The 21051-nt window shown below is 42.7% G+C and overlaps 1 protein-coding gene and 1 pseudogene across 5 annotated transcripts in view; both read right to left on the reverse strand.

The window, feature by feature from the left end:
• Positions 1 to 21051, reverse strand: part of SPECC1 (sperm antigen with calponin homology and coiled-coil domains 1) — a 318611-nt gene that overhangs the window by 198280 nt on the left and 99280 nt on the right. For all 5 annotated transcript variants that reach the window (XM_025361227.1, XM_025361226.1, XM_025361225.1 and 2 more), the window contains exon 3: positions 15858 to 15993. In XM_025361227.1, the coding sequence (XP_025217012.1) occupies positions 15858 to 15993 (136 nt within the window). The remainder of the gene's footprint in view (positions 1 to 15857; positions 15994 to 21051) is intronic.
• On the reverse strand, positions 13413 to 14613 carry LOC112609215 (annotated as a pseudogene).

Below are 21051 nucleotides of genomic sequence, written 5' to 3' on the forward strand. Positions count from 1 at the left end.
AGCATGGCACATGTATACATATGTAACAAACCTGCACGTTGTGCACATGTACCCTAGAACTTAAAGTATAATTTTTAAAAAGAGAGAAAAAAAAAGAATTAATTCAGCACCTTAACTAGTGTGGAGTTCATAACATCCTCACAACTGGTTTACCTCGGACACCACCAGAAGCTGAAAGCCATTCCTGCTCCACCCACGTATGATGGATAAACAAAGTGTGGCTATCCAGACAATGGAATATTATTCAGCCTTAAAAAGGAAGGAAATTGTGACACATGCCCCAGTGTGGATGAACCTGAAGGATACTATGTTAAGGGAAATAAGCCAGTCACAAAAGGATACTGTATGATCTCACTTGGATGCAGAATCTTAAACAGTCAAACTCACAGAAACAGAAAGTCAAGTGGTGACTGCCAAGGGCTGCGGACAGGGCAACAGGGAGTTGTTCAGTGGGTACAGATCCGTAAGCTTGAGGGACCTGCTATGCAGCATTGCCCGTGAATTACACACTTAAAAATGTGTTCAGAGGGTAGATCTCTTACTACAATGTGAAAATGAATTAAATGTAGAATAAAATAGAAGAAAATGAAAATACAGACAATTCCAAACTTATGATGGTATGACTTACCCTTTTTGACCGTAAGGTGATGCAAACGTGACACGCATTCAGTAGAAGCTGTACTTCAAGTGCCCAGACAACCATTCTGCTTTTCACTTCCAGTAAATTAGGTTGGTGCAAAAGTAATTGCAATTTTGAAAATGGCAAAAATCACAATTACTTTTTTGCACCAATCTAATACATTATATAAGATATTCAACACTTTATTATAAAATGGGCTCTGTATTCGATGATTTTGTCCAAATGTAGGCTAATATGAGTGTTCTGAGCCCCGTTTAAGGCAGGCTGGGCTCAGTTATGATGTTCGGAAGGTTAGGTGCATTAAATGTATTTTCAACTTAGCATATATTCAGCTTATGATGGGTTTATCTGGAAGTAACCAATGAAATAACTGGAGGAGCATCTGTACTGAATATGAATTTTTTTAAATCACAAAATATATTCATTGATAAATGATCTCTCTAAAATTACGAAAACAACAACAAACTCATTCCTGGCATTCTGTGATTTTGCAGGTTCTCATCTCCAAACAGACTTGGCCCCACCTGCCCCAAGCCCCTCCCTTGAGTCCCCAACACTTCTTCAGGGCCCTTCAGAACTCACAGTGAAATCAACACTTCCTATAGACTGAGCTCTCTGAATGTCCCCTCACTTCCACAGCTGGATGAATCCCACCACTGCCTTTCCAAGCCAGTCTGTTCATTTTCTCACATTTCCCAAGCTGAAGGTCTCGCTGTACCTCATACCTATGACTGTTGCTTCCCCACTGTCTGTTCCCTTCCCCACTGTAAACAGACACCCTCCATCTCCGCAGTTCACGCAGCAGGACCTGGCATCCTCTTCCCCTCCCTGTTGCCATCTACACACCCCCACTCCATTCTCCCCATTCCCTGACATCCCTGGCTCACGGCACTCCTCCTTCTGTGGCATCCAAGAAACTGACCCACCCACCTTCCAGCCTCTCAATTCCAAGACTTCCAACATCCCCTTTCTCCACTCTCACCCCAGCAAGCCAACCCATCCATGGTTTTCTCTCAGCCTCTGTTTCCTAATCTGCAAATCCTGGTACCAATATTTATCTCGAATGGACTTGGACAGTCTGCTTAATCTCTTTATGCCTCAGTCTCCTGATCTATAAAATGGGAATGATAATAAGGAGACTATGTCATAGGGTTGTAGTGAAGACTAAAGGAGACTATATTCATTGCATACTGAGAACAGTGGTTAGCACATAGTGAGCAAAGAATGCTAGTCACCAGTAATAGTAATTCTACAGCAGGTAAAGATGAAGGGGGAAGAAAACAAGTCTCCCTACCTGAGGCAAACAGAGTAGCAGAACAAAGAACTCTGGAGTCAGACGCTGGGTTTGAATTTGGGAACACTACCTATCCTGGAGCCTTGGCTTCTTCACATGTCAGATGGGGATAAGAATACTTACCTTCCATGTTAGACGAGTTCCCCTGATAGGAGCCCAGAGTTATTCCCTCCCCATGTCAGAGAGGACAGGTGTCTCAGGTTGGAGCCTCAGGCATTACCTGGGTGTGATGCAGGTAACTGGAGCATGCAGGGGTCCAGGTATCAGCAAGGACATGGACAGCTTCTTGGCAGTGAGCCAATCACGACTGCTTGCCCTTACAGATCACCATCTGAGATGTCTGAGATTCTGCAAGCATTCAAGTGGAGTTTGGCCACAGTAAAACTAGCCCTTCACATTTATTTTGCCTTTTAGAAAACACTGATATCAGTTTAAAATAGTGACATGTCTTTGGATCCCACGTGTGCTATATAAAGAAACATCTAAATGGGCATTTCCATGTCTCGTGGTTTTAAAAATGTTTTAAATGTGGCTGTGCGAACCTCCTTCTAGCCGACTGCTGTCTCCAGAAGAGATCCATGTTCACTCCTCATCCCTTGGGAAGGCCCATCAGATTTCATCTCACTCGTCCCTCTGCTAACATAAGCAGAAATCTTACCCTACACCAATTTTACCATCCATCAGGAGAATCCAGCAATCCCACTTCCAGGTATATACCCTCAAAAAGTCAAAGCAGTGTCTCAAGGAGATATTTGTACACCTGTGTACAGAGCAGCATTATTCACAATAGCCAAAAGGTAGAAATGGGCCAAGGGTCCTTCAACAGGAGAATGGATAAAGAAAATATGATATATCATATCCACACAAGGAAATATTATTTAACCTCAAAAAGGAAGGAAATTCTGACACGTGCTACAGCGCGGATGAACCTTGAGGATATTATGCTGAGTGAAATAAGCCAGTTGCAAAAGGACAAACACTGTATGATGCTACTCTTATGAGGAACCTAGAGCAGTCAGATTCATAGAGACAAAGAACAGAACGGCGCTTGCCAGGAGCTGAGGGAAGCGGAATGGGAAGCAAGTGTTTAATGGGGACAGAATTTCACTTTGGGAAGATGAAATAGTTCTGGAAATGGAAGGTGGTGATGGTTGTACAACAATGTGAATGAACGTAATGCCACTGAACTGTACACTTAAAAATGATTATGTGTATTTTTCCACAGTTCAAAAACCAGGAAAGTTGAGAGCCGATTGGCTCTCCCCTTCAGAATATATCCAGACACTGCTGTTCCCCGGTGCCACGGCTGCCGGCCCAGCCCAGGTCACTTCTTTCCTAGACCACAGCCCTAGCCTCCAAACGTCTGCGCACTCCATCTGTCCACTCTCAACAAGCAGCCCAAAGCAGTTGTTTTAAAACAAGGTTAGGTCATACCACGGCTCTGTGCAAAACCTTGCAAAAGTTCCCCAGTGGAGTCAGAGTAAAAAATCCAAAGTCCTGACAGTGACTCGCAAGCTCCCCCATCTTTCTGCCCTCCTCCCCAACTGCTTGTTCACTCTGCTACAGCCCCACTGGCCTTCCCACCGCTCCCTGGACATGGGGGACACGGGCCAGTGGTCATCTCTGCCTGGAATGTCCACCCGGCTTTCTCATCTCTCCCACAACTTGCTCAATTACCTTTATGAAGGCAGGGATGTTTGTCCTGCTCACTCATATATATTCCTTTTGCCTAGAACAGTGCCAGGCACATGGTAGCCACTCAAAGATATTTGTTGAATTAATGAATAAATAGAAGGATTGTTTCTAAAGTCAGAAACATTTGTCAGAACCAGAACTTGGAGCAGAGGAGCAGGTGGGTGCTTTTGACAAGGCTGCCACCTAGTGGCTGGATTCCTTGACAGCCTTCTGGGGGTTCCCCCACCTTTCACTTGACCCTGGGGCAGGCAGGGAGGACTACCACCTGCACACAAGGAATCTCCTCATTCCCTAAAAGCCACACCATTGTGTAAGATGAGATATACACAAAGGACACTTCAGGGAGAAAAAGAAGAATAAGAACTGGAATCCAGGCCAGGCGCAGTGGCTCATGCCTGTAATCCCAGCACCTTGGGAAGCCAAGGCAGGAGCCCAGGAGTTCAAGACAAGCCTGGGCAACATGGTGAGACCCCGGTGGTGTGCACCTGTAGTCCCAGCTACTCGAGAGCTGGGGCAGGAGGATCTCTTGAGCCCAGAAGTTGGAGGCTGCAATCAGCTATGGTTGCACCACTGCACTCCAGCCTGGACAACAGAGCAAAACTGTCTCTAGAAAAAAAAAAAAAAAAAAAAATCAGAATTCTTTTTTTGAATCCAGATATGTGAATAATATTAATGAAAGAAAACCAATTAGAAAAAGTGGATGTTCCATAATGAAACCTGGGGTGGGCACGGGAGAGAATAAGTCAAACTTGTTTGACCTTCCTGAAGCTAAGGTTCCTGGTCTAGATAAAATAACCATGCTCTTCCTCTGGTTGTTGTGAGCATCAAGAGAGACAGCAGCTCAGAGAAGCCAGCACGTGCACGTAGGTGGCAGGCCTCGAAAATGGTAGTCCCTTTCATGATTTTTGCTGTGTTCTTGCTATTGTTGGAACAAACTTTGGCATAGCCCCAGAGAACAGCATAAGGCCTGGCAACTAGAAACTGGAAATAGCCTTGAGAAGAATGAAGAAGCTCATGCCTCCCCATTCAAGCAGTTCCAGTACCACCCATGACAGACGGCAAGTTGGCACCCTAAGCAAGGCTGAGACAATAATATAATTATTACGACCAAAAGATTATACGTTTCTTCCTGGAGTAGATTTCAGGGATTCTCCCTGAGGACAGATCAGCTCCCAGGAAAGGGTGCAGTAAAATACAGGCCGGCTATAGGTTTAATTCTGGTGCGTTCAAAGTCACAAATACTGTATTAAAATTTCATGACAAAAATATTTCTCAAAATTAACATATTTGAAATAAAATACAGATAATACCATGCTATGCATCGTAGAAAACTTGTCCCCAAGTCAAAAGTATAAAAACTAAGTCTTGCATGCCATAAAAAGAATTCTGTCCCCTGCAAGTCTAATATATGGTTGATTTCCTCTGAGAGGAAATTTTTCTGAAAGGAAATCAACTATATATTGCCAGAATTCCCTCAATTTCCTTTAATTTTATTATTTTTCTTCACAGCTGAGCCTATAGAAAATTGCTTTAAGTCCAGTGAGCATCTAGTTTCTAACACGCTAAATAATTTCCATCTTTGTATCAACTGTATTTTTATTTTTTTGAGACTGAGTCTCACTGTGTCGCCCAGGCTCGAGTACAGTGGCACGATCTCGGCTCACTGCAGCCTCCACCTCCCAGGTTCAATACCTCTGCCTCCCAGGTTCAAGCGATTCTCCTGCCTCAGCCTCCCAAGTAGCTGGGATTACAGGTGCCCGCCACCACACTTGGCTAATTTTTTTGTATTTTTAGTAGAAAAGGGGTTTCGCCATGTTGGTCAGGCTGGTCTCAAACTACCTCAGGTGATCCGCCTGCCTCGGCCTCCCAGAGTGCTGGGATTACAGGCATGAGCCACCGCACTCGGCAGTATTGATATTTTAAAACCCACGCTTATTACTACAGGTTGAGTATCCCTTATCCAAAATGCTCAGGACCATAAGTGTACTGGATTTCTGATTTTTTATTTTAGAATATTTGCATTCTACTTACCAGTTGAGCATCCCTAATCTGAAAATCCAAAATCCAAAATGCTCCAGTGAGCATTTCCTTTGAGCATCATGTCAGTGCTCAAAACATTTCAGATTTTGGAGCATTTGGGATTTTGAATTTTTGGATTTGGGCTGTTCAACCTGTACAACTGGTTGCTGTAGCCCCAACCAGCACTTTCATTTTCCTGGTTTTCTCGCATGTAAAATAGACAAAATGCAATCAAATATTGAAATGATTACCAAAACATACAACTGCAGAGGTGGTAAGACCTACAACAGAGAGGTGCTGCATACCACTGCTCCTAATGGTCATCCCAATAGACTGGAATTCACCTATTCCAAATGAGGCAGTTTGGGGACACTATGACAACAGACAAAAGTATCAGCTGTCCAAAGGTGCTACAAAAATGTTGAGGACTACTGACATATAAAAATAAAAGCTCTCAGCCGGACACGGTGGCTCACGCTTGTAATCCCAGCACTTTGGGAGGCCGAGGCGGGTGGATCACCTGAGGTCGGGAGTTCGAGACCAGCCTGACCAACATGGAGAAACCCCATCAATACTAAAAGTACAAAATTAGCCGCACGTGGTGGCACATGCCTGTAATCCCAGCTACTCAGGAGGCCGAGGCAGGAGAATCGCTTGAACCTGGGAGGCAGAGGTTATGGTGAGCCGAGATCACACCATTGCACTCCAGCCTGGGCAACAAGAGTGAAACTCCGTCTCAAAAAATAAAATAAAATAAACCAAAAAATAAAAGCTTCAGAAACAAAATGTAATTTTCAAATTCAACCCTATTAAGTCATATACTTTAATTTCACTTAAATGAAGTAATCGACAATTCGTGTAACTAGGAGAATAATTACTGTCACTTACATTTCATTGCAGTCTGTAAAGTATTCACAGACCTTTTCCCCAACATCACTGTGTAGTAGATATGTAATTATTTCCTTTCTTTGACAAATAAAGGATGCCAATGTCCCTTGGGGCATGGGAACTTGTCTACTTTAGGAGCCAATATGAAACCAAGGTATTTTCCTAGAATCCTGTGCAAAGGAGCAGATGGAGCAGATGTGGTTTTTTTTTTTTTTTTGAGACAGAGTCTCGCTGTGTCTCCCAGGCTGGAGTGCAGTGGCGTGATCTCGGCTCACTGCAAGCTCCGCCTCCCGGGTTCACGCCATTCTCCTGCCTCAGCCTCCCAAGTAGCTGGGACTACAGGCGCCCGCCACCACGCCCGGCTAGTTTTTTGTATTTTTAGTAGAGACGGGGTTTCACCATGTTAGCCAGGATAGAGGAGCAGATGTTATAAGCAAACAAACACACACAAAAAATCCACCAACAAATGGCTAAAGAACACTACAAAAGGTAAGTAGAAGAGGAAGGATTTTGTAAAGGCAAAAAAAAAGTTTAGTTTATATTTATATTGTCTAAATTTACATTGTATTTGCCTTGTTTTTAATTTTTTATAGCAATGTATGCATATGTTTAAAATGTTCAAACAGCACAGGAAAATCTAAAATGAAAAAATTTTCCTCTGCCACTTTCAATTCTGGTAACTCTCCTTAAAGAGAATCATTCTGATATCCTTCCAGGAAAAAAAGTTGATTTTAATAATTAATATATACTTTTAAAACCAAAACCAAATTAAGGTTATATCATATGCACCATATTATTTTCCCCACTTAGTAATGTATCTTGGAGATCTTTCCCTATTAGTACACACAAATCTACTGTATTCATTTTCATGCCTGTATACTCTTCTACTGCACCAAAATCACATTGTTCAACCAGCCCTGTATGAATACATACTTAGGTTGTTTCCCGTATTATACTATTATAAATAATCATGCAACAGAACTTGCTCATACATGTTGGCATTCTTTTTTTTTTTGAGACGGAGTCTCGCTCTGTCGCCCAGGCTGGAGTGCAGTGGCACGATCTCAGCTCACTGCAAGCTCTGCCTCCTGGGTTTACGCCATTCTCCTGCCTCAGCCTCTCGAGTAGCTGGGACTACAGGTGCCCGCCACCACGCATGTTGGCATTCTTTTCCAAGAATATCAGTAACGTTAAGTGCTAAATAATAGAAATGCTTTGTCAAAGGTTATATTAATATTTAGATAGATATTACCAAATTGTCCTTGTGCATCAACCATATGTGACTCCTTATACCCTTAATGACACCAGAAATGATAAACTGTTTTAATTTTTGCTAATGTATTAGGGGAAATTATATACCTAGTTGTTGTTTTGCTTGCTTTATTTATTTATTTATTTTTTGTGAGACAGGGTCTCACTGTTGCCCAGGCTGGAGTGCAGTGGCACAATTTCAGTTCACTGCAGCCTTCACTTCCCAGGTTCAAGTGATCCTCCCACCTCTGTCTCCCAAGTAGCTGGGACCACAGGCACACGCTTCCATGCTTGGCTAATTTTTGCATTTTTTGTACAGATGGGGTTTCACCATGTTGCCCAGACTGGTCTCAAACTCCTGGGCTCAAGCGATCTGCCCGCCTCAGCCTCCCAAAGTGCTAGGATTACAGGCGTGAGCCACCACACCCAGCCTTACTTTACATTTCTTGAACTATAAGTAAGGCTTCATATCTTCCCACTGGCCATCTGTATTTTTTCATGGGAGCTATATATATTTCTATTATATTATTTTTCCTTTTCTTTTTTTTTTTTTTTTTTTTTGAGCTAGTGTCTCACTCTGTCACCCAGGCTAGAGTGCAGTGGTGTGTTCATAGCTCATGGCAGCCTCAAACTCCCAGGCTCAAACAATCCTCCCACCTCAGCCTCCCAAGTAGCTGGGACTACAGGCATGCACCCAGCTAATTTGTATTTATTTATTTATTTTTGTAGAGATGAGGTCTCACTATGTTGCCCAGACTGGTCTTGAACTCCTGGGTTCAAGCAATCCTCCCACTTCGGCCTCCCAAATTGCTGCGATTATAGGCATGAGCCACCACATCTGGCCTATTTTTCCTTTTCTTATTGATTTGTATAAACTCTTTGTAAATAAGCCTTTTGTTACATGTATTGCAAATAATTTCCTCTTTTTGCAAAGAAGTTTCTTATACTTATGAAAGTACGTTTTTCATCTTTTCCTTTATGGCTTCTGTGTTTGTTCCTACTTAGAAAGGCACTTCCAAGGCCAAGACTACGAATTAATTCTGTGATGCTTTCTCTTTGTGGTTTTGCAGTTTCATTTTTTAATATTTAAATCTTTAATCCTCTTAGAATTTATTTTGATGGGAGGAATGAGATAGTGATCCAGCTGTATTCTTTCTTAAATACTTACTCGGTCACATTTTTGAGTGAATTATCCACTGTGATACAAAATGCTGCCTTTCCCCTCTACTAAATCTTCCAGTGTATTCTGCACTTTGTCCACCGTTCCACTGAGCTGCCTAGCACCTCTTCAGTTCCAGAATGCCTAAGGTTAATCCCCTGATTACTATTTTCAGAATTTTCCTGGTTACTCTAGAATATCTATTCTGCTAGGTCAGGATTTCTTAGCAGCAGTACTGTTGGCATTTTTGGGCAGGACACTCTCTGCTGCAGGGACGGTCCTGTGCATCCTAGGATGTTTAGTATCTCTGGCTTCTACCCACTAGATGGCAGTAGCAGCCCCGAGTCATAAAAACCAAAAAAAAAAGTCTCCAAACATTGCCAATTGTTCCCTGGGTTGGAACTGGAGGGGCAAAATCGTCCCCCATTGAGAACAACGGGTTTTAGATAAATTCCAGTTATTTTATTATGTTTCCACTCCCAAATTCCCACTGATATTATAATCAAGGTGAAAATGAATTCTTAGAATAATTCAGACATCCTTATTACATTTTATATGTTGTATTAATTAAGTTTAATCTTAATTCTATTTAATTTTCCTATCTAAGAATCACACATATGTTTTCACTTATTTATGTCTTCTTTGAAGGACATAAAACTTCTCCTTCAAAAGAGTTTTAAGATATTTTTATATAGATGCTTACACTATTTATTTCTAAATATTTTGCCCTTTCATTCCTTTATAAATAGAATTGTTTCTTACATTATTATCTTTCTAATTAGTCACTGATAAGAAAGCAGTTGATGGCCAGCGTGGTGGCTCATGCCTGCAATCCCAACACTTTGGAAGGTCAAGGTGGGTGGACCACGAGGTCAGGAGATCAAGACCATCCTGGCTAACATGGTGAAACCCCATCTCTACTAAAAATACAAAAAATTACCTAGATGTGGTGGCGGGCAACTGTAGTCCCAGCTACTCAGGAGGCTGAGGCAGGAGAATGGCGTGAACCCGAGAGGCGGAGCTTGCAGTGAGCCGAGATCGTGCCACTGCACTCCAGCCTAGGCTACAGAACGAGACTCCATCTCAAAAAAAAAAAAAAAAAAGCTATTGATATATTATAGTCTACAACTAGCCACATACCAAACTCTTATTGTCTCTAATAGAATTTAAGAAAATTCTAAGACACAATTTTCAGGAAATTCAAAGCATACAATGTTATTATCTGATTACAATTATTTTGCTCCCTCATTTCCAATATTTATGTGCTTCTATATCTCTCTTATCTTACTGCCTTGGTTAATATCTACAGAAAATTTTAGATGACAGTGGTGATAGTAAGCAACCTTGAATTATCTTTGACTTTAATGGGAATCGCTGGCTTTTGTTTGTGACACATACATCATTAAAGATGTCTCTGCACATGTACAGTCTATCAAAAGTTTGTTGTTAAATCAGAAAGATTGTTAATTGTGTCAAATGTATGTTCTGTATCTACAGAGATAACTGCACAGTTTTTCTTTTTGGCCTGTTAATATGGTATGATGGATTGTATTCTAAAATTTCTTAATATTCATCCATTCTTGGGTGGCATAAATTCACTTAGTTGTGATGTATACTACTGTTCTTTTAATGTATTGTTGAGTCCTACGTGCTAATATTTTTATTTCAATTTTTTTAAATTTTTATTTATTTCTTTATTTTTTTTGAGACGGAGTCTTGCTCTGTCACCCAGGCTGGAGGGCAGTGGCACGATCTCGGCTCACTGCAACCTCCGCCTCCCAGGTTCAAGTGATTCTCCTGCCTCAGCCTCCTGAGTAGCTGGGATTACAGGCATCCGCCACCGCGCCCAACTAATTTTTGTATTTTTAGTAGAAATGGGGTTTCACCATGTTGGCTGGGCTAGTCTTGATCTCCTGACCTCGTGATCCACCTGCCTTGGCCTCCCAAAGTGCTGGGATTACTGGTGTGAGCCACCACGCCTGGCTGATCTCAAATTTTTATATTAATATTTGATCATGGGATCAGTCTGTCTTTTTTTTCCTTTTCAACACTTTATATCGTTTATTAATGCAGTATACATTAGATCTAAAATCTGCAGTTTCTAAGCACACCATGTTTAGATCTTTCAGATCCCTCTGCAGTTTTAGGTTATTTCTACAGAGGTACTTTTAAGTGAATGAATAACACATTCTATAATTCCTGAAAATATAGTACAGAATGAAATGATTTAAATATAATTTAGGCATATGTTGATTATGAAAATAGATAATTTCTCAATACAATACTTCTCTGTCTTGGGAAAAATAATAAAGCAAAGAAAATAATTCATTTCTGAAGTTGCTTTCCTTCACTTGTAAAGGTCTGATCTCCTCCCACTATGCATATGTACCCGTTACTGTTAAGGAAAGCTTTGCATATTTAGATATAGAAGAATAGGCTACATAAATACTAAAGATGTGTCATTCTTCCAAAGGAGACAAAAGTGGTTTTCAATGATTCCTTGCCTCATGTTGATGAGTCTGTAGAATTCAGAACCCTGTGGACACAGCTAATATCCCTGCTCTTGGGGTAGATGTAAGGACACCAGGTCATTGGTAGGGAGGTATAGGCCCTTCCTCTGCTGTTGCAGAGAGAAAATGACTCAAGAAAATTGGGCTAAAATTTGTTTAAATAAAAAAACAGGCTGGGCGCCATGGCTCATGCCTGTAATCTCAGCACTTTGGGAGGCCGAGGCGGGCGGATCACAAGGTCAGGAGATCAAGACTATCCTGGCTAACATGGTGAAACCCCGTCTCTACTAAAAATACAAAAATTAGCTGGGCGTGGTGGTATGCACCTGTAGTCCCAGCTACTTGAGAGGCTGAGGCAGGAGAATCGCTTGAACCCGGCAGGCAGAGGTTGCAGTGAGCCGAGATCGCGCCACTGCACTCCAGCCTGGCAACAGAGCGATACTCCGTCTCAAAAAACAAAAACAAAAACAAAAAATCAAAAAATGTAAGTAAAAGAATCATAGGTGCTAACTGATTGGTATTACCTCTTGGACCAGCCAAATACCTTTATTTTTACTTTCTATATATACATATATATTTTGGTGGCTGTAATCAAATGTATGTTTAAAATTCCTCATTCCTCACTGTAGGGTTCTAGCTGCAATTATACTACCCTGGCTTTTAACAGGCACCTCTACCATATTCATTGATATTGTGTAAGCTTTGATTGCAGTAGATCTGGATTTAATATCTATTTCTAAGCTGGCCCTATGTAAACTATTTGGTATTTGAATTAAATGAATATTAATGATGCACCTTGGCTTTTTGGTTTTGAAGTATCTTCCTATGCTTGTGCTGATTGTATGAGAAAACTAGGCTAATAGTGTGAATAGACAGAATTGCTTGGTCTGGTGTTGAGTGGAACTTGCCTAGAATAAAATTCTGAGAAATGCTCATTTATAAGTGTTGTAGTGATAGGTAAGTTCTTCCTCCATCCAGAGTTCCACTGTAGCTTTGGAATGACAGTGATGTACAATGATGTCTTTCTTTCCACTCTGTCTCAATCAGTAAGAAGTGGATATTACTTTAACTTAGCTAGTGTTTTGTTCTAAAAAGTAAACATTATACAAATGAACCTGAAAAGAGTCTTAGCAAGTCTGAACTCACCATATTCATACGGTGTGACAGGTATTTAAAGAGGGAGGCATCACTAAAACTATTTATAAGCCTGAACAACCTTTTCAAAGTTTTCATAAAGTTTTTATAATTTAAATATCCATACTGCATCTAGGTATTCAATAAATAGAATCGCATATGTTGTGCTTTCCATAAATTAAAATCCTCAAATGCATCTCAAACCAAGATGATATTTCTACATCACGCCTATTTAAAAGCAAATATAATATATACTATTCCTGGTCATAAAACCAGATAAACCCCTCTACCGTGTTCAAAAGGCAGCGATATCTAGTTTCCCTACATCTATCAAATGAATGCTTTTCTGTTAAAAATCAGAATATAAGCCGGGTGCGGTGGCTTACGCCTACAATCCCAGCACTTTGGGAGGCCAAGGCAGGTGGATCACAAGGTCAGGAGATCGAGACCATCCTGGCTAACACGCTGAAACCCCGTCTCTACTAAAAATACAAAAAAATTAGCCGAGCGTGGTGGCGGGCACCTGTAGTCCCAGCTACTAGGGAGGCTGAGGCAGGAGAATGGCGTGAACCCGGGAGGCGGAGCTTGCAGTAAGCCGAGATCATGCCACTGCACTCCAGCCTGGGAGACAGAGCGAGACTCCGTCTCAAAAAAAAAAAAAAAAAATCAGAATATAGAAAAAAAATCTATTTTTTCCTCTATGCACCATTGAGAACAAGCATAATCCTCTAAATGTTTTTTTTTTTTTTTAATTTCCTTACAGTGTTATTTCTTCTAGACAACTGAGAGGATGGAGAAAGAGAAGTGATAAGGAAAACATTTTCATCTTGTACATCTTCCTCCAGCCCCTAAAATTTTCATGACACTTTATGACATGTGTAGCGGTGTCAGCATCTCTTCAAATCTAGCTCCTTTCATGTTGGACCCTCTCCTTGGCTTCTTGAAGATCACACCCAGATAGATCACAATTCTCTAAATCAGTTCCTGCCAGAGTTGCTCCTCTGAGGTTACAGTTCTTCAACGTTGCATTTTTTAAGGTAGCCACTCTCAGGTTAATTCCTGTCACGTGACTTCCTTCCATATCCACACTTTTGAGGTTAGCACCTTCTAAATTGGCTTTAAGACCAGAAGGATCCTCAAAATTACACAGTTTCAGGGATGCTCCTTCTACATCAGAACAGAGTATCTTGACTCCCTGGAGATTTGCACAGTCAAGCACTGATCCAGTGAGATCGGCTTGTTCAAGACTTACACAGCAAAGATTTGCATGTGCAACACTGCAGCAGCTTAAATTGGTCGTTTTGAAGTTAATGTATGGAGGGTCCAAACGAGAAAGATCAGCACCACTGAAGTTCAAACCCTGGCATCGCAGTCCTGACTTGGTTGGAGCTACTAGCAAAAATCAGACAAATTCCTTTCGGGATATTGGTAAATAATCCTCCAGTGGTTGAGAATTCTTTATTGCCACTTCTAGGTGTTCAATCAATGAGTAAATACCAAAAAATCTTGCTTCTTCTAACACATCCAATAAATGAATGCCATCATTTACAATAAGCTATCCGTGACGCAAGTAGTTCAAAATGGGTTCAAAGTACTCAGGACTTCGGTCAGTTAAGAAAGCTCCTCTATGATCTTGCTTATTTCCCAGACACCTTTGTCCTTAAACACATGGGCCAGCATACTGTCAGGGTCTTTATTCGCTAAAGTGCTCTGTGTGGTTGTAAAGTACCGCCCTCCAACATTTAATGTTAGCCAGTCTGTGTGGAATCCTGACAATCCCTCAGGTGGCTTAGAATCTGTCTGAGGATCAATAAATGGCTCTCCTCCACACACAAAACATCATCATCCCTGATCAAAGCAATATCATCAATCAGCCCACCTTTCCCATTATACACACTGGTGGCTTCTATGCTGAGTTTACTGCTGACCACAGAAAGCAAATCAGATAAAGTTCCATACACAGCAACCTGGTTACCTTTCTGTTCTTAGGGCTGCCGTTCAGGAACACTGTGACCCACCTCATCGTGCTGCCCCCGCGGGGTCCTGAGTGAACTGCCACCCTCCCACCTGGTCCTCCTCCCACCCTTCTCCTTGCTCCATCCACTGGGATTCACCTCCCTTCGCCACCTTCCTGCGCCTGGGGACACACCACACACACTCACTCTGTCCCACATCCGGACTCGGCTGGTCCTCCTTCCCACCCTGCCCCTAGGCTCCTCCCAGTCTGTCTTTTTTTGAGTGGGGCTTTATTAACTTTTGGAATCAGTGTTAGGCTGGCTTGATAAAAATAAATGGTACTTTTGTTTACCGTATTTTAAAAACCAAGTGTGTGTGTACGTTTAGTACAATATCAGTGTTTACAATGGTAAAGCCATTATATAGAAAAACCAGGCGATTCCCCTTATATCCAATAAAAGAAAGCCACATATAATCTTCACAGATTCAACCTTTTGAAAACCGAATAAATTAAAATATACCTTTTGAGATCTAGCCTGAATGTGACTTTTACGAAAAAAGCACAAAAATTATAAGTGTACGACCCTTCAACACATTAAAAATTAATAATGATGTATTTCAGTTATTTTTCCCATCTTAGACAATTTAGCAATACACTGAGGGCTGCACTGTAAGAGTTAGACCATGAAAGCTTAGAGTTACTATCTATATGCGCAAAGAGAAAATTAAACAAATTCTTCGATATTGCATGTTTCACATGCTCTGAACTCAAACAGAATGATTGAAAAGCCTTTTCGGATTCTCGGAAAATGAGTAACACTGAGAAGGTTCACAGCTTCCAGCTGCCACTGCCGCCCAAGCCACTCTGAGCAACCTTCCACAGCTGCTGGGCGAGGCTCTTGCCAGCTTTCCACAGGGTTCAGTACAAATGTTAGACATCCACCTCTGCAAGGGATCCACGGGATTCATTTATTTCTCTAATGCATTCTGCATCCAGACAGCCCCACAACATACACCGCCCTGCCTGCATGTCAGAAGCATTTCACACATGCATGGTGACAAATGGACCTCTGGAGGGACCAAAGAAACCACAGCACATCCAGTTACCTTTTGTTTCTCATCGGTCTCCCCACTCTAGATGTAAACTCCCTGTGGGCAGTGACGTCATCTGCCTAAAACAGGTCTGGCACAGGGTAAGTGGTCAAGAAATATCTGACGAGGGAAGGACTGGATGGGTCATGGGTCACTGAAGTGCTTCCATGTGGCCAGGACTGAAGGCCTGCTGGGTCCCGCCTGCCCGGTCCCTCCTACCTGTGCCGCTCCTCAGGCGGCTCTCGGCGAGCTCCGAGATGGCTCCGGCAGTGGCGGTCTTCTTCAGGCGAGCCACCCCCGATGCAGTGGTACTTCCTGGCTTGTTGAGCGTGTCCTCACTGCTGGCCCTCTTGAGCTGAGAGAGTTGGAGGGAAAGAGAGAGGATGAAGAGGTGGTTTTCAGGAAGGAGCGCTATAAACAAGCAGAGCATGGGAGCTGGGCTATGTGCCCAGCAGTCAAGATACAATAACAGCACTTTGAGTAGCATGATAGAGTGACGTGAAAAAATGCAAAGCTACACAAACCTGTTTCTGTCATTACAGGTCTGAGTATGATCTCCCATGACTGTTTCAAAGGGCAGCATAAGACTGTGTGTGAAGAATACCATCAGGTCACACTTCAAGTAATGAGCCTTAAAAAATGTGGCTGGGCACTGTGGCTCATGACTATAGTCCCAGAACTTTGGGAAGCTGAGGTGGGAGGACTGCTGGAGCTCAGGAGCTCAAGACCAGCCTGGGCAACACAGTGAGACTGTGTCTCACTAATTTTTTTTTAAATTAGCTGGGCATGATGATGCCCAGGAGGCTGAGGTGAGAGGATTGCTTGAGCCCAGAAGTTCAAGGTTGCAGTAAGCTATGATTGTGCCACTGCACTCTAGCCTGGGTGACAAAGTGAAACCTTGTCTCTAAACAAAAATATTAAATAAAAAATAAATCCGCTTTCCTGGTAGGGGAAAAAAAGAATGGGAACCAATGAAAAAAGAACTGGGAGATGAGCAAAAGGCAAGGTAGGGCAATACACAAGAAATTCAAGGACAACAAAAAAGGGCTCATGACATAGGCCAGGAGGACGTGGAGGGAGAGAAACAATCTGAGTATCTGCTGTGGCCTCACCACCACGCGTTCTGTAGATTATCTCACACAGAAGATGTGTTCAAAGGTGAGAAAGGAACTTTCTTGGAGGCTGGAAGACAGAAGAAAGCAGAGCCCCCTGTTCTGGCTTTGCTTTCTTCCCTGTCATGGGACAAACATTTGCTAAAAGGTGCTGAAGTCTAAGAAAGGAGACTCCTAAGTGATCCACACGTCAGGCCCAGATAGATTACATTTGAGGTTAATGAGAAAAACCACAACTAAATTCTCTCAACCACTGTTTAATCTTCATGAAAGAAGGCTCTGGAGAGGAACGGTGCAAAAAGACTGGAGAAGGCAGCTGCCCAGAACCGTCTAATGTATCTGACATCCAGAACACACAGTATGGAAAAGCCCTTAAATCAATGTGGACATGCAGTGGGCGAGCCCCGCCCATCACACAGGCTGAGGGGAAAAGCCCTGCTCCATCCTGCTCCACTGGCTTTGGGGTCATTTACTGAGAGTTAGAAGTTTAAATATTTCCACAATTTTTTAAAGTTTCCATCTTTGCATCATTTAAATTTCAGGGTATAACTATCCTCAGCCCACCATAGCTTGATGGTGAAAAAACACCAACACCAAGTGTTGGTGAGGCTGTGAAGCAACTGGAACGCGCGTGCCCTGTGGGTGGAAGTGTAAACTGGCATAATTGCTTTGGAAAGTGGCAGTATCTACTAACACCAAGGCTGGAAAATAGAAGAAAGCAACGCCCTCTGTGCTCGCTTCCCTTTCTTCCCTGTCATGAAAGGGGTAGGACAAACATTTGCTGAAAGGCACCAAGTCGAAGAAGGGAGATCCCTAAGTAAGCACAGCACACAGTCCTCTGTGATTCAGCAATCCCATTCCTAGATCCACACCCAAGAGAAGTGAGTACATAGGTACCTCAAAAGAATGTTCATAGCACCTTTTTTATAGCAGCCCAAAACTAGGACACCCCAAATGTCCTTCAACAGAAAGGATAAATGCAATGGGAACTACACAGCAAATAGGAAAAAAATGAATTACTGATACACTAATAAATGGGTAGCTGTCCCAGGTATTATGCTAAGTGAAAGAAGCAGACACAAAGGAGTATATACTGCCTGATTCCACTTGTATTAAGTTTAAAAGCTGCACAATCAAATGATGGTAATACAAGTCAGAAGAGTGGTTACCTCTCGCGGAGTTACAACTGAAAAGAAACCTTCTGGGGTGCTGGAACGTTCGACATCTTGACAGGGTGGTGGTCACACAAGTATAAACAATGTAAACATGCAATGAGCTTTATAGCTAAGATTAAGATTAGTGTACTTTATGGACTTTATTGTAAATATGCTGTGCTTCATTAAAACAGAAAAAGAAAATTGGGGTGAAGGAAGTCTGCAATTTGGGCAAAGTCCTAGTTCCACTCCTGCAAATACTAGCCTTCGGTTTGTTTTTTTTTTTTTTCTCGGTTTTTTTTTTTTTTTTTTTAATTTTTAAAACTTTACTGTTCTAAAATAAGCATAATATAAAATTCACCATTTTAAGTGCACAATTCAGTGGCATTAAATACATTCACCATGTTGTACAACAATCACCACCATCCATCTCCAGAAATGTTTACCGTCACAAATAAAGTCTACTCATTAAACTGTAACTCGCCGTTGCCTTTTAACAAGAGGGATGATGGTAGAAGTCTTTTTATTTTTTAGAGACAAGCTCTTGCTCTGTTACGCAGGTAGGAGTGTAGTAGTTCAATCATGGCTCGCTGCAGCCTTGAACTCCCGAGTTTTCCCACCTCAGCCTCCCAAGTAGCTAGGACTACAGGTGCACACCACTATGCCTGGCTAATTTTTTTAAAGTATTTTTGTTAAGGTGGGATCACATGGCTGAGCGCGGTGGCTCACGCATATAATCCTAGCCCTTTGGGAGGCCAAGGCAGACAGATCACCTGAGGTCAGGAGTTCATGACTGGTCAACACGGTGAAATCCCATCGCTACTAAAAATACAAAAATTAGCCGGGTGAGTTTGAGACGAGCCTGGTCAACATGGCTAAACCCCATCTCTACTAAAAATACAAAAATTAGCCAGGTGTGGTGACGCATGCCTATAATCCCAGCTACTCGGGAGGCTGAGGCAGGAGAATCGCTTGAACCTGGGAAGTGGAGGTTATGGTGAGCCAAGATGGTGCCACTGCACTCTAGCCTGGGAGACAGAGCAAGACTCCATCTCAAAAAAAAAGACAAGATCTCACTATGTTGCCCAGACTGGTCTGGAACTCCTGACCTCAAGCAATCCTCCACCTCAGCCTCCCAAATGCTGGTATTACAGGTGTGAGCCACCACTCCCAGCCTGATGGTAGATGTCTTAATATTAGCCATGTGATCTTGGTCAAGATTTTAAAACAAATAATTAACTTTAAAAACAAATAATTCACACTAAAAGGATAATTTGTGTGCAACTCCAGTTACTAGATGTCAGCATGATCACATTTTGTTTTCTTTTATCTTTTTTTTTTTTAGATAGAGTCTTACTCTGTCAGCCAGGCTAGAGTGCCGTGGTGCAATGTTGGCTCACTGCAACCTCTGCCTTCTGGGTTCAAGTGATTCTCATTCTCCCAAGTAGCTGGGACTACAGGTGTGTGCCTCCACACCTGGCTGATTTTTGAATTTTTAGTAGAGACGGGGTTTCATCATGGTGCCCAGGCTGCTCTCGAACTCCTGATCTCAGGTGATCCACCTGCCTCAGCCTCCCAAAGTGCTAGGATTACAGACATGGACCACCATGCCCGGCCCATGATCACATTTTCTGAACAACAGCACAGTTCCCTAATTTAGCAACTGGACTGTATTAGTCTGTTCTCATGCTGCTAATGAAGACATACCCAAGACTGGGTAATTTACAAAGGAAAGAGGTTTAGTTGACCACAGTTCCACATGGCTAGGGAGGCCTCACAATCATGGTGGAAAGCAAAGGAGGAACAAAGTCACATCTCACTTTGCTCCTGGTAGGCAAGAGAGAGCATGTGCAGGGGAACTCCCCTTTATAAAACCAACAGACCTCCTGAGACTTATTCACTATCATGAGAACAGCATGATTCAATTACCTCCCACCAGATCCCTCCCACAACACGTGGGAATTATGGGAGCTACAATTCAAGATGAAATTGGGGTGGGGACACAGCCAAACCGTATCATGGGCCAAACATGACACTTGAAATGATCCAGAAGTTACACTACTGCCCTTCTTAGAGGAACTCTGTAAAGGTCTTTCCACTTCCCATCTCAGTGTAAAAAGCATTCCTTCACTCAAGCTCTCCAGCCTCTCAAACCATCCATCAGGTCACCTGTAAAATACATGTTTAATATTAAATGACCATAGTTTATAATGTCGGCAGCTTTTTCTCAATAGAGAAAAACGATTACTCGCTCTTCCAAGAAGCACACCCAGGTGCCTCCCCAGTCCCCAAAGGAAAACCAATTCTGGTTTGAGACTTTGAAAACTCCCTAGATGACATCTCAAATGAAAAAGGGAAATGACAGTGGTTAAGGGAATTCTTAACACAATAATGCAAGCCACACACACTGGATTCTGCTTTTCCCCTGTCTGATTATCTGACATTACTAAAATCTGCAAGTCTGACTCAAAGTGCAGAATTTTCAAACTCTACAGCAAAGGCCAAGAGAGTAAGGGCTCTGTGAAACCCAGAATAAACCGGGAAATCCAACAAATGAGAGCACTCCTACTGGGAACAGAAGTGAAACCCCCTCGGAGATCCCACCACAGGCTCCGTCCCCAGCCACCACCCCAGAGCAGCAGAGGTAGAGCTTGCCCTGCCCCCTTCCATAAGGGGTTGGTTCCTGGGACTGGAGGTCTGGGTGAGACGACAGTTGGAGGAAACACAGGACAGCAGTGGGCAAGCAGTGGGAGTTTTGCCTTTGGGGCACTGCAAAAGGACCTGGCACGGCAACAGAGGTGGCGCCAGTCATGATAAGAACAGGGGTGAAGCAGTAACAGTGACTGGGGGAAAGCACAGGTAGCTGCAGCACCACGCTCAGGGCTGGAGGATCTCTGGTGGGGAGTTAGCAGTAAGTGCTGCATCGCAGGGTTTGTTTTTGTTTTCAAGGGTGGGGAGGGAGTGGGAGATGCGAAAGAGGACTTGGGATCTGGGATCTCTACATAGGAGGCTCCCAGCAATCACACAGGAAGGAGGCAGCCCAGGGAGTGGTGAAGGGAGCGGTGCTACTTCTTCCCACCTATATGACCCGGGGACCAATGCTGCAGTTCTTCAATTCTAAAATGGAGAAAACATTTCAAGGCCAAG

The sequence above is a fragment of the Theropithecus gelada genome, chromosome 16 (genome assembly GCF_003255815.1).
Source record: "Theropithecus gelada isolate Dixy chromosome 16, Tgel_1.0, whole genome shotgun sequence".
Classification (NCBI taxonomy): domain Eukaryota; kingdom Metazoa; phylum Chordata; class Mammalia; order Primates; family Cercopithecidae; genus Theropithecus; species Theropithecus gelada.